The following is a 14,026-nucleotide window of genomic DNA, read 5'->3' on the forward strand; positions in this document are numbered from 1 at the left end:
AAGGCCCCACACTGAGCCTGAGGGAGGCTGGCGCTCGAACGGGGTCGCTCACGGCTTCGCACACAGCTGCACCGGCAGAGGAGCCCCCTTCCAGGCACAAGTCGCAGGGGCGGCCCCGTACCGCTCCCCTCCGCTCAGCAGCTGGAGCGCCGAGGCAGCGGAAGGAAGGCGCCGACAGCCTCGAGCAGGCTCACGAGGGCGACACGGTGATTCGCGGGCTGCAAACAAGCCTGGGAGAGCCGGGCTCGGTTAGCCGCAAGAGGCGGCGCGGAGGGGCGCGGTGAGGGCACCGGACCGGCTGCCACGCAGGGGGCCAGCGCTCTCCTCGACCACCCCAGCGCGCAGGGCGGGCATGCAATCACGGGCTCCAGGCGCAGGGAGGGACGCCCTGGCCGTGGGGCGGAGCAGCAAGGCAGCCCGTGGCCGGGGAGGCGGCGGGCTCTCCCGCGCGAGGGGCACCCAGGAGGCGGCTGCGCAGCCACCTCGGGGACGCTCCCCCCCGCAGTCCGGCGCGGCGCGGCGCAGGCTCGGACCCCACTGCGGCTCTCCTGCTCCGGAGCTGCACACATGCTGCGGCTCCCCTCGCCCGCCCCATGCCCGCTACCCGCAAAGACAGTCCCCCTGAGGGAACGGCACCTTCCCGAACGCACCCAGGCCCGGGGACAGCCCTGCGGGAGCAGCTGCCCGGTGGGGCGCGGGGCTCCCTTTCCACCCTCCCAAAACGCGCCTCTCCTTCGAGCTGCGCACATGACAAATCGCAGCCGCGCCGACTCTGACAAGGCGGAGGGTGCCCCGGCTGCCTTTATATGCCCTGCGGTGGGCGCGAAAGCCAATCACGCTGAAGCTTACGGGTCAGGAAGGGCATGAGCGCGGATTGGTCAGCTGGAGGGGTGATTAGAAGCTTCCCTCCCATTGGCCGAGCGAGTTGCACCGGTGAGCGGAAATGTAGATAATAGAGAAGGAGGCGGCCTCGGGGTAGAAAGACTTACGGGGTGGCGGAGGTCTTTGCAGCACTTCCGCCATGAGAAGGCGGCTCGGAGGTTGTGATGCCTAAAATGCAGTCTAGAAACTGAGATGTATTACCCGCGGATGTACCATCCCCTCTTCGTCTGCATCGGTGGCTTCCCGGTGGCCTCCGGCGCTGGTAAAACCAGCACCGTTGGGAAACCGAGGAAGCCCCCGCTGATCCCTAGTTTCCTCCCCTTGCGCTCCGCGAGAGAAATGTACTGGGGAGGGTTTGTGTTGGAACTGGAAGTCAAAGCGGTGCGCCGGCTCTCCCTTTTATTTCTATGGCAGAAGGCGCTGCTGCCATAGAGTTGCCGACGCAACCTATGGGAACTCTAAGGAAGCATAGAGGGGGCGGGCGTTCATGGCTCCCGGAAGTGCGGAGGTCTGTCCCTCCAGCTCTATGGTTTCCGCGCCCGCGTCGGGGAGGAGGCGTCCGCGGCGGCCGGGATGGTGCGATTCAAGAACAGGTGAGTTGGGCCGCTTAAGGGGTGACTCAGCCTTCCCCTAGGCCGTGCCCTCCAGATGCAGGGGATTACAGCTCCCATCATCCCGAGCCCTCTTACTTCCATTATCCTCCAGCCTCGGTGGAGGGCGAGGTGCGGAGCGGGGCTCCCTGAAGCGTTTTGCAAAAGGCCAGCGTGGCCGAACCATGGTCCCCAAAGCGGAATGGAAAAGGCCCGGGGATTCGGCTTTCCTGAATAACTGCCGTCTGTGCTGCGGGACCCGCGTTTGACTCTTTTTAGTATCTCTGTTTGCCAACGCGGAATGCCGTTCGGGGCATAGGCGCGCTGGCTCTTCCTTTTCTGGTATTTTCACAGGCAAGCAGGCAGGCATGAAAAATGTATCGGTAGGCTGCATCCGTTGCGTGAGGTTGAAAGGATGATTGTTACTCTGCCGATCAAACCAAACAGTGCCAATGAAGCAAACCTGATGTACAGATCAATAGGTCTATTCAGTAGGAATATACACAGATATATTCGTGCAAATATCACCATACAGCTGGACCGGAAAAAGAATCCTGTTTCCTTAGACAGCACGTGTGTACATCCCTGAAGTGTAGCTGACACTAACCGGGCGCCATGCCAGAGACTCCAAACTGACACTTAACAGATAACAGCTGGAACAAAAGGCAATTCACACCACCCTTCCTCCTCCTCCTCCTCCTCCAACAACAACAACTCAGAATAACATCCTCCCCTCCTTGGAAGACTCGTTTTTCTCTTTGGAGTGCAGGCCAGAAAGATCATGTAACTTTTTGCTTCTGTAACCTGGTAGAAAGTGTTAACTGAGTCAGGTGTAACCTTTAATGATCAAAGTGTAAAAGCAGCAGCTGAGGACTGCTCAGGTGTACCATCTGGAATGATTTCTTGGTAGTCGGTTATTCATGAGAATAAATCCTTTGAAAGAAAATATTCCCCTGTTGTGTGTTTTGGGCATACCGGGACCCGGACCTTTTGGTCAACAAACCCTCTGCACCTATATTGTACACAGTATTCTAAGTGCAGTCTGAGAAGTTTTATTTTAAATTCCGTTCCTGATTATGCCTGGCATGAAATTTGCCTCATGAAAAGGGGTCTTTCCCAGTCCCACCTAGAGGCGTCACTGACTGAATCTGGACCCTTTTGTGTGTAAGTTAGGTGCATGACTGCTGAATTACAACCCCATTTAAGTTTCTGTTAATAACAGGTCAAAGGCACTTGAGAAACTGGAAAGTGAGGGTGTGCAGTTTGTGGCCTTCCAGACATTTTGGCCCACAAATTCATCACTGCTGACTATGCTGGCAAAACCACCTCAAAGGCTGCAAATTGTCCAGCCCGCTGTCTCAATTCTTATCTTTGTAACCTGGGGTCTGCTTTGGCTGGTGGTGGGATGAACATGCTTTTTGTTAAGGAAAAGAAATGCAGTGCAAACTTGAGCACAGACTCACCCAAGTGGGATTCAAGCTAGTTTGTAAATTTAAATCTATTTATAATAATATAAATTTATATTCAGGCTTCTGGATTGTACATCATAAAGGTGCAAGGTAAGAAAGGTAAGAAAAGTCTTTAAAGGTAAGAAAAATCCTTGGGGTCTGCCTTGCCCCCTCCTCCGCAGTGCTAATCAGAATTAACTTGAGTGTCATTGCTGTTGTCTGTGAAAGATCCTCCACCACTGCCACCTACAACCTCTGCTCCTGCCCTTCAGGGGTTTCTCTGCCCCATCGCCATTAGGCAGAGCCGTTCTCTTCTGCTGAAGCTGAATTGGGTGGGTGCGTCTTCGTCTGGTGTCTCTGCCTTGACCATCCTGCCTTGGGTGGCCCTGCTCAGAGGCCAGCCTGCCGAGAGAGTCTGGCCTCCTTGTGGCACAAGCAGGGCTCTGGAAGACAGGACGTTCTGGAGGGAATTCGTTCATAGAGTCCCCACAGTTCAGGGATGACTAGGCGGCCATAGTAACAAATTCCACACTTTTAAAAACAGCAGCTTGTGCTGGTGCCTGATGGCCCGTGCGTGGCTGTGGTGTGCTGGTTGCTCCTTGGCTCCTCTGTAGTCCCTGGTGTTCAGTATGGCTCCCTGCACAGGAGAAACCCTGTGTTCAGAGCTTCTCTGCTTCTGCAGGTATTTCCTCTGTGAGATCATCTCGGAAGACCCCCACTGCCGACAGCTCATTGAAGAGCGAACAGTGCACAATGCAGTGAAGAGTGCTGTTGCAAGAATCCACGGAGACTTTGGCCTAGCGTGCTGCTCCATAGCTTTTGCAGGTCTGGTTTCTGGGCCTTTGCAGCCATGGGCGCTGGGCTCCCTTTTCTTCCTTTTCCTAGGGAAACTGCTTTGCAGTATTCTGCTACAGCCACACTTTTCCTGTGCTTTGGGAGAGATCTAAAACTTGGTCTTATACCAGGATGAAAAGAAGTGATCATGAAGTAACCGCAGATCTGGCAGATCCCAGCCGCACACTGTGGCCTGCTGGGTGCTTGGCAGCGCACCTGTTTTGCAATCCCAGGAAGACAGCAAAATCCGGATGTTTGTCCATCTGGTGGATTCTGTTTAGCTTGGCAGCACCCGGCCTGCATTGGCCTGATGACGGGCCCATGTCTACTAACTTCATAGATTATATAGCTCAGGCAGTGAATCTGCCTGGTCATAGAGCTGCTCTGGATCTGCTTAGCAGTTGTCCAGAAACGGATGCAATTAGGCGGGCATAAAATGAAGCCTCAGGGCAGTTGGCAAGTGGGAGCTGCCCCAGGGCAGGCTGGGCTAGTGCAGCCTTCCCTGTGCTGGCTGGGGATGCGTGAAGTTGTGGGTGAATTCATCTGGAGGGCACTGGGGTTAGTGAAGCCGGAGCTTGTAAATGCATAAAAATATAGTTGAGTCTAGGAGTGCTCAGAAATGAGTGTAAAAACAGTTTGCACGCAATGCAGCTTGTCCGAGTCTTGGGATTTGCGTTTGTATTTCACCCAGTCAGGTGCTCTGGGTGGCGTTGCTTTCTTCTCACAACAGCTCTGCTGGGGAGGTGAGGTAGGAAGAGAGCGACAGGCTCAAGTTCTGCCAATAACGTTTTGGCCGCCATGACGTTTGAGCTTCAGGCTCTGCAAGGGAACTGCTTTGACTGCCATTGTGAAGCACCTGTCTCTCCTGTCTCTCTCCCCAGTAAAGTACCTCAATGCCTACACGGGAGTAGTCCTGCTCTGTTGCCGGAAAGACTTTTATCGACTCCTCTGGTCAGCACTGCCCTTTATCACTCACTTGGAAAACAAGAGCCAGCGTTACCCCTGTTCCGTTAACGTGCTGCACCTCGGAGGTGAGCCTCTTCTCTGGGCGCTTTTGTTTTTGGCAGCATAACTGTCCTGGGGGCTCCTCGCATGCAGTGAAGCCTCTTAAGGCAGCCTTTGTTCCTGTGGCAGCAAGTTGCCAGCAGTTGAGAACAGCAAAGCCATTTTGTGCAGGAGGAAACAACCACAGGGGGCCTTGGGCCATCCGGGCAACAGGGCCATGTCCATGTTGTGCTTAGTCTTGTAATGGTCTCTTTGCCACCGGGGCTCATCGGCAAGCCACCCTAGCACGGCGGAGCGGCTCGGCATCCAGGGGCTGCATGGCACCAACACAAACTGCGCTGGCCTGAAGGCCAGTAGCATTAGCTGCTTGCTGATGTCCTGAAATTTTTTGCTTGAGCCAACAAACTAAATTCAACCCTGTTGGCTCTCTGCAGCCTTAAATCTGCCATTTTTTCCTTCAAAAAAAGCAAAACAAACTTGCTTTGCATTGTTGAACAGAACTTGGCTTGTTTTCTGAAGTGATTTGTTTCATTGATTTGCTTTTAAAAATATTTATACTACTAAAAAAGATACAAATATAAAAATACATAAAGAATAAAAAGAAAGAACAACATAAAATATTACACACCCACCCCTAGTGCACCCCTCCCCTGGGACCATGGTTGCATGGTATTTACACCTTCATTTCTTTCCTATTTCTTTCTACTACTACTAAATTTCCACTCTCCAGAAAATGACTTAAAAGAAACTCCTCAGTTTGCTGTTCTGTTTCTGCATAGTAGCTTATCAGGCTGCAATATAATGTTTTCTATAAATCGTGTTTGATTTTCTACATAATATGGCGATTTACATAGAAGGAGGCAGTCCTTGTGGCATTCACGGGTCCCTCGTGGATTTTAAAGGCAGCAACCCATACCTGGAATTTGTCCTGGAAAGAGCAGGCGGCCTGTTCCGATAGCAAAGGGCAAAAGAGCTGCGTTGCATCTGGCCAAGCCCAGAGAGCAGTCTAGATACGAAATGTGTGGCCCCGTTCAAGAGCAGCTCCGCACTGAACATGTTACCAGTACTGGCATGGGTGCCCCCGCGGAGGTGTGCCGTTTCCAGGAGTCCAGGTGTCACAAGAGCCAGAGATGCTACATCACCTTCTCGCCAGCGCTGCAGGCTCCCCAGGCCCGGGCCCGCGAGAGAGAGCTGAGTGGGGGCAGGGGAATAACACAGAAGCACCCTAATGCTCAGGAAGAGCAATATGCACGACTGCCTTGGAAACTCGGAGAGAGCCAGGGTCGTGTGGTGGTCATGTGCCATCCAGGCTCTGGTCTCGCTCTGCCATGGGGCCGGCTGGGTGGCTCTGGGCCGGTCACTGGAAGGAGGAGAATTGCACAAGCCACCTTGAGTTCCTTGAAAGGAAACAGTGGGATATGAATGCAATGAATAGATACATGTTTACTCAGATGTAAATCATTCTTTTAATATGGGTTCTGTCCAAGTATCCAGCATACCGGCAGTTCCTGGCTGTTACTTTCTTTCCCATCTTCTCCAAGCCTTTGTCCTGAGCCCTGTTTAAATAGAACAAGTTTCAAATTAGAGCTCTGCCATTACGCCAGTCGAAAAGGAGGGGGCAGCATTTCCTCCCTTTTTTCCCTTCTACCTTCTGAGCTATTCCTTCGTCTCAACAGTTATGGTATACTTAAGAGATGCGGCTGCTTGAAAAACGAGGCTTGTGTCCTTCTGGGTGCGCATTGCCTGCAACCCTCTGGGGTCAGCGAAACTTAGGCATCCCGTGGGTGCTAGGATGCTCTTTGCCTTTGCGCAGTTCCTGCCACACACTACAGTTAGACGGACAGTTTCAGTCAGCCCAGAGTTTGGCCCCAGAGCAGGCTAGAAGGAAGGCGAGGTGCCCCCATCATGCGGCATGTGCTGGCAGAGCCGGCCTCCTCCCCTCCCAGTTCCTGAGACACATCTCCAGGGTTGCTGCTGAGACCTCAGAGCTGCAGCTGGCACTGCTCTTTCCATGCCAGCTGGGAGGGTGCAGGGAGAGCACTGAGCAAATTTGCACTGAACTTCAGAGCAAATTTCTGAAGTTGGAGCTGGGGCTTCAAAAAATCCATGTGGACTCTGTCCTCGCATTTTTGATGATGCATTAAGAAGTTGCTTGGGAGCAAGAGCTTGCCAGAGAGGGGAAAGCCCCTGGCTTGCAGGCAAGGTTATGTAGGGTTGAGTGTGTGAACATATCTTTAGAATCACAGCTTCTACACGTTTCTAGTCCTCATAGGTATGAAAATATGAGTACAGAAGCTGAAAGGTAGACCATTTCATTGATTATACTTCCAAGCCTGATGATGTTCAGCCTGGGTCCCATTCCATGTGCTCTTATCTTTGCTTAAAATCTTGTGACTCCTGAACATCCCAGTGGAATTGGAGAATTCATTGCAGAGTGGGGTTTTGAGTGCTCCTTGCATGTGCTGTGGACTTACGGACCCTCATCTGTGTCAATAAACTAGGGCCAGTCTTCAGGACTGGGCTTGGCTCCAGCATTTTGTTTCATGGATTCATTTTAATTGGTTTACCTCGATTAGCACAGGCCGGCCGCTTTAGAATGCAAATACTCCTTGGCCTGCGCATTCACTGATCTCTTTTTTCTCCTGCTCCAGCTACAATACGCACGTGTCAAAAGTTCCTAATTCAGTACAACAGGGATCAGCTGCTGTCGCTCCTGCAGAACTGCACCAGTGAAGGTAATGGAGTGCTTGGCCAGAGGAGTTAAAATAAGAGCCTCTTTGGAGCACACACACTTTATGGCTGGAGTCAGAACCAGCGCAGCATGGAAGCCGCCTGTGGTTTCCCCGCTGAGGGCACCTCACCAGAGGGCTCCCAGCACCCCACCCCCTCCCAGCTTTGCCCTCCAAACAGGCTGTGAGGCCTGCTACCACTTTCCCTTCCCCAGATTGCCCAAAGTGGCCTGCGGCCATCAAGTTACTCTTGCTAGACCTGGGGAAGTTCAGCCTGCTGAGCTGCCCCTCATGCCGCTATTCTGCAGGAATCAGAAAACCTGTCGAGTGCAGCAGCGGCTACGGAAATGTAGCTCCCAGGAAATCTCAGCTGTGGAGACTTTGTGTGTAACCCTCACGCTTGCAAAGATGCCTCGGAACACATGGGGGCACTTGCTGCCTGCCAGAATCTGAGAAGCTCAAGGGGTTCTGCACAAGGCTCCGGAATACGGTGGTACCTTGGCTCACCAACGCCTCAGTTCACAACCAAACTGGGTAGCGAACAGACATTTCCGAAAAAATTTGCCTCAGTTTGCGAACTCCGCATTGGGTGACGACCGCGATCGCAGCCGTGTTGCCGCATGAACACGATCGCCATTGTGCCCATCTTCCCCCCTGCACGATTGCGCCTTCTTCCCTGCATGGGTGCGATCATGGCCATCTCCCCCCCAAGCACGATTGCTATCGTACGATTATCGTTTGGACTCTCCCTCCAAACAATAACCTCCTCCCCACCTAGGTTAGTGTTCTCTACAGTACTGTACTTTGTTTCAAATTTTTGTGATAAAAAATATTTACAGAACGGATTAACCTTATTTACATTGAACCTTATGGGGAAATTTGACTTGGCTCGCGACCAATTTGGGTCACGATCAGAGTCCTGGAACGGATTAAGTTTTGAGCCAAGGTACCATTGTATTTGAGGAGCTGTGAAGGGTGATGGAACAAGCTTGTTTTCTTTGGCTGCAGAGCAGAGCTGCTGCGCCTGTTGTGGGTGGAGGGCCACCTTTTCCTTTGAGTGAGTTCTTGAGGACTGCACTCCAGAGGTGTGGGGCCAAGCAAAGGGGGCAGGGCGGGACACAAACACGGCCAGCTCATTGTAGCACCACGAAGCCTTAGGAACTGCACTTGAGCCTTTTAGGCTTGGTGCACCTGAAGCCATACAAAACCCAGGAGCCACCCCATGGCATGGGCAAGTGGGGGTTTCTCCGGGAAATCATATGGGGCTGGACTTGCCCCCAGGCTTGCCTGAGGTGTTGTGCTCCTGCCGGAGCTGCTGGAGCCAAAACCGGTTCTAAATTCACGAAAAAGGCTTGTGGCCAATGGGAGGAAGAACCTCTTGAATATACAAGCTGTTTGGAAGTGGAACAGAATCTGCATAGAGAGTCCTGCTGGGCTATCGATTAAGTGGAGTATAAATTCAATAATAAATAAACAAAAGGTCGTGGATGGTGCTGGATTTTTCCCTGCCAATTTTAAGTAGAGGGCAGGTGGGTGCTTGGCAGGGATGCCATAGGAATGATTTCCTGCAGCAGTGGGGGACTGGACCTGGTAGCCTTCCCATGACTCTGGGCCAGCAGCTGTAAGACCGTGCACCCTGCTCTGCGGTCTTTCATTTCCTCCGTGACTTAGAAGGGGCAACTTTGCTTACCTTGTGTGATTTGTACTAGCTGCAGTTTTTCTTGGTGCCGCATTTCAGGGTTTTTAGTTCTATAGTCCTGAAGTGTGTGCACAGGAGGCAAGGCAGGGCTAGTTTCTGCATGTCCTTAATTTACATAAAGCAGCTCATCTCTGGGCTGTCCAGATGTGCTCTGGGAAAACCAGTTGTGGTGAACCAAATCTCCCAGATGGTCAGCTAGGCTCCTGCCAGCACGTCTGCCTGTAGGCATCACACCATCCAGAGTGCCCTCCGCCGTCAGTGAGACTCGAGAGGAGGTGTGGGCACCTGATAGGCATTGTAATCCGAAATACATGGAGGACACCAGATTACCTGCTTCTGGATTTGATCAGCACCTTGCAAAATCTGAGTGCTGGACACCCCCTGCTACCCAGAATCCTCTGCATCAAGCAGCAGGCAGGTACTTCATGGGAAAAGAACATTGGCCTGGCCAGGCACGTCAGCTGTGATATCTGGTGCGAGTTGCCTTCCTTTCTTGTTGCAGCAGACAGACGAGCCATCCAGGAGTCGGTGAAGAGCTGTGTCCTGGTGGGAGAGCAGCCACTCCAGAGTATGGATGAAGAAAGCGATGAGAGCATGGAGACAGCCTGAGCAGCAGTGCAGGCGCTCGTGCAGGAGGACCGACACTGTTTCCACGGTGCTCACTCCCCAGGATCTTTCCTTTCCCTCTTTTTAGGGGGCTGTAAGTGCAGGCAAAGTGAACCATGCTTTGTGGCCACTCAGCGTAATTTTCTGGGGACCAAAGAACAGTGCAGCCAGGTCTGTTTCTCACACTGAGCTTTGGAGAGCAGCACCTTCCCGCCAGTCCCAGTTGTATGCAGAGCAGGGAGAGGTGCCTTTTCCCTAGGAAGGGCTGCTGCTGCTGGGAGCTGGAGCTGGCATCACTGCAAATCACACTGCCCTCTGCCTGCCACTTACACATGCAAAGAAGGTGCACTCTCAGAGGGCTGGTTTGGAGTCTGCGGCATCGGGAGAACTGGACAGTGACACGGAACGGTTGTGGTTTTTCCCATCCTGATAGACTTGCCGAAGCAGTTTGAGAGCATGCAGCAAGCTGCTGCTCCCACATGCTACACTGGCTTCTTTCACAAACTAGCTGGAATAAAGCTGCCAAGTAATGTCCTGTGCTTATTTTTATTTATTCTAATTTCTAGCCTGCCCCGTTAGCCACACGATTCCCTTATTTCAGCCAGAGCTACAGCAGAGTTGAGCCAGTGCTTCCAACCGAGTCATCCAGGAAGACTGAAAGCAATACACTTAATGAATGAAAATGATCTAATAGTTTTACTAGATCCTGGATGTTTGTGTTTGGTTTTAGCTGTTTTAAACTCTTGCCATAAGACACCTCAAGGGTTTTTAATTTTATTTTTTTTAGAAAATGGGCATCTAACAAACATATGAATCAAACAAGTGGAAATCTTGCTTAGCATTGCATTTCCTAATATGGGGAATGCATACACACATCTACTCCTGTTTTGAAATAACTGAGTCAGTGTTTATACTTTTCACTTGTACAATGGTAGCTCGGCTCATAATGCCTCAGTTCACAACCAAATTGGGTTGCGAACAAAAATTTCATAAAATTTTTTACTCAGGTCGTGAACTCCACATTGGGGGGTGACTGCAGTCTCAGACATCCCCCCCCCCCCGAGTGGGGAGATGGCTGCAATCGTGCTAGGGGCAGCGGGGGAGATGGCCGAGAGTGCACCCGTCTTTCCTGCACGAGCGCAACCGCTATCTCAGCCATCTCCCCCCGCCAGCATGATCGTGCCCGTCCCCCCCCCGCCCCGCCCCGAGTGCACTGGGATGACGGGCGCGATCCCAGTTGTGCTGGTGGGGAGGGAGATGGCCGTTCTCCTGCTTGGGGGCTGCGGGGAGATGGTTGGGATCTTTGTTGTTCTTTGTCACTTTACTTCTTCACATTTTTCTGATGAAAAAAATAGTTACAGACGGATTAACCTTACCTACATTGAACCTCATGGGGAAATTTAATTTGGCTCATGACCAATTTGGGTCACAACCAGAATCCTGGAACAGATTAAGTTTGTAAGCCAAGGTACCACTGTACTACAATGGATGTTCCCAGTAGTGATTCTAACTTCCCAGTAAAAATTAGATGACAAATTTAAATTGAATGTACACATGTTCACAACTTAGTATGGCATTTTATAACATTTAAAAATGCATATATATGAGAGTCTTTAGAAATTATTTAAGCAATACAGCATAGTTCAGTGATGGCGAACCTTTTAGAGGCCGAGTGCCCAAACGGCAGAAGTGCCAACACTGCAATAAAACTTGAATTTGCTGACCACCAGCACAAAGGGGAAACGTTCCACTGACCACCAGCTTTTGGCCGGCCCTGCAAAAGGCATCTGAGTGTATTTCTTACCTGAGTGTATTTCCTGCCTTTCCTACCTTCTGCTAAAATCACAGTCCAAGCAAATCCCTGGCAGCTCACTGACCGGCCATGCGAAAGCTCCGCTAATGAGTGACATTGTTGCCTGGCGCCCTTAATCTTTCCGAATATGCGCACGGCTGCTGGGGGATCGGGTGCGGACAGAGGGCTCTGCCTGCCCCTTCGGGCACACGTGCCAGAGGTTCACCATCACTGGGATAGTTGCTGAAAAATCATTTTGTATCCACCACTGATCTGACAATAACACTGCACTGTTAACTCCAAAATAATATTGCAGACTTTTTGATTACGTTGCAAATTAGGACCTAACTATGATCATGGATAGACTTAATTGGATGTTTTGCTTATAGAATAACTGCATTCTGTTACAAAACAGGGAGGTTCACACTTAACAGTGACATGTTGTGAGTTAACCCATGGATTGTGGCATGTTTTGAAATTTCAGCTCAGTTGCTGTATGATAGCTGATTTTGAATGTTACAGGTTAAGAATAAATGTGGTTAAATGAACCACATTAGTTAACTAAACTAATTGTAATCACATGGCAATCCGATTCAAGGCTGCAAAATGTACTGTGGCAACTCGTGGGTTTGCTGCCATTACAAGGGAACAGCCTGAGTGTCACTACTGTCGAAGTTCATTTATTTCCCTACATGATGGCAAAGAACTTCTGCATATTTCCTTAATATCATTAGCATTCTTCTCAAGTTTGCCCAAGAATTGTTGCTTAGTTGCTGTTACGATCGGTTTCCTCCCGCAACTTGTTTGCTGGATTTGGCAACGTTAGCTCTTTCCCAGACTCACAGATCACACACACTGCGCAGTGGAGAGCTGCCTGGGCTGGCAGAGTGTTTTCCATGAACAAAACAAACTCCCTTTGAAAAAACTGCATATGCTGTTAACCTGCATAACTTTGCACAGTCCACCACTGCTATAACCTCCCAGGTGTATGCCCACATGCCCCTGCCAGATGTGCCACCTGGGTTCCTGGCATGGGTGCCCATGCTGATGCCTTGTGCACCTGGCTGCAGTGGGGAGGCAGCCCCTAGTAGCATGTGCAAATCTGGGGCATGGGGGGTGTGTGGACACATGTGGAGGGAGGGCGCTTGGCATGTTGGCACAGGGAGCATTCTTGCAGTGCTCTGTTAGACAAAGAGCGCTCACAAGGAGGAAGTTGCTTTGCTGAGCAGCAGAAACAGAAGGCAGCTGGCTGATGCCACAGCCCAGGGAGCGTGTGGGCCAATAAGGAAGAGGCAGGGGCAGGTGGGCAGGCACAAGGCACCCTGGGGTTGATTTCCAACTGCCAGGGCTGATGGGATATGCCCCACCACTTGCAGATGAAGAGTGGAAACCATGCATGCACAGCCACCATGCAAATGTGTGCAGTCAGGGTACAAGGCAAGATGCCATGTTCCACAGTTACCATGCAGTCTTGTTGAGCATGGTGTGTGAACACACCCATTGTCTATGCAGAAGTGATGCCACAGGCTATGGCGGGGGTGCCTCCAGCTGGATCTTCCCCAGCCCCTCCTCCCTCTGCTGCCGCGTCCTCAAGCCAGCGGCTTCCCCTTGGCATGTGATCAGCCAGCCTGCCTGCCTGGACCAGCACTGCAAACAAAACTGCTGTAGGCCTGCCACCCACCTTCCTTCTTGCAGGGTACCAACATTCAGCACTCTGCACCTCACACGGCAAGCACCGTGCCGATACAGTTCCTGGGTTTATTGCAGGGAGGACGCCTTGGCCCACCAAGCCTCCTCTGGGGACAACAGCCAGCATTCCTCTGCAAGCTGCTCTTCAAGGCTGGGAGCAGCTCCGGCTCCTAAACTCACATCACTGCAATGCAGCTTATACTTACCATAGCTTTGATTTCAGGAGGAATACTCTAAACTTGTTTTAGTCTAGGTTGGGGGGGGGTGGACACCTGTGGGGCTGCACACAAAATTTTAGAGAATTAAGTTTAGCTTGTTTCCAGGAAAAATAAAGCAACTGTTTCAGTACTCCATAATAACCATGGTTGCCATTAATTTCCTAAGTTTTCAAATGCTAACAATGCACTACTGGAAATACATGAGCTTTGTTTTGGAATTACTGAACTGTTAAGATTTTACTTCCATTTTGGATTGCACCAAGCAAGTTCAAAAATTCCAAAACCAGTTTCATGTACTTTCAGGCTGTGAAGGACAGGACATTCTAGAGCATTTACTCACAGGATTGCAATAAGGCAGAGTAAGGCACATTAAAAAAAGATAGTAGTTTGGAGAGGACAATACTGGAAAGCATGCAGCTCATGCTGTATGAGATCGGATGAGCTTCCTGGGCTTTATTCAGTCCATGGGGCAACATCTTTCTTATTCACTTTCCCAAACTACATGGCAGTGGACATTCAAGCTGCCAGTGATCA

The 14,026-nt window shown here is 51.2% G+C and overlaps 1 protein-coding gene and 1 long non-coding RNA gene across 4 annotated transcripts; one reads left to right on the top strand and one right to left on the bottom strand.

The window, feature by feature from the left end:
• The first annotated feature begins 1,031 nt into the window (after nucleotides 1-1,031).
• On the top strand, nucleotides 1,032-10,328 carry POP5 (POP5 homolog, ribonuclease P/MRP subunit). 3 transcript variants are annotated; one of them, XM_044444144.1, is made up of 6 exons: nucleotides 1,032-1,475; nucleotides 3,001-3,031; nucleotides 3,603-3,745; nucleotides 4,636-4,785; nucleotides 7,411-7,494; nucleotides 9,693-10,328. In XM_044444144.1, exons 1-6 carry the CDS (start codon nucleotides 1,370-1,372, stop codon nucleotides 9,794-9,796), a joined length of 618 nt encoding a protein of 205 aa, XP_044300079.1. In that variant the 5' UTR covers nucleotides 1,032-1,369; the 3' UTR covers nucleotides 9,797-10,328. The 3 variants fall into 3 exon arrangements, with proteins under 3 accessions (XP_044300079.1, XP_044300078.1, XP_044300080.1); XM_044444143.1 differs by having other exon boundaries at nucleotides 1,038-1,475; nucleotides 9,690-10,328; XM_044444145.1 differs by lacking the exon at nucleotides 3,001-3,031 and having other exon boundaries at nucleotides 1,383-1,475; nucleotides 9,690-10,328.
• LOC123030309 lies at nucleotides 5,295-7,626 on the bottom strand. Its single transcript, XR_006416079.1, has 2 exons — nucleotides 6,259-7,626; nucleotides 5,295-6,156 (listed from the first exon to the last, which is right to left on the bottom strand). It is a non-coding gene; the product is annotated as an uncharacterized LOC123030309 (long non-coding RNA).
• Nucleotides 10,329-14,026: the final 3,698 nt, after the last annotated feature.

The sequence above is a fragment of the Varanus komodoensis genome, unplaced genomic scaffold (assembly GCF_004798865.1).
Source record: "Varanus komodoensis strain SLA01 unplaced genomic scaffold, ASM479886v1 scaffold44_3, whole genome shotgun sequence".
Lineage (NCBI taxonomy): Eukaryota > Metazoa > Chordata > Lepidosauria > Squamata > Varanidae > Varanus > Varanus komodoensis.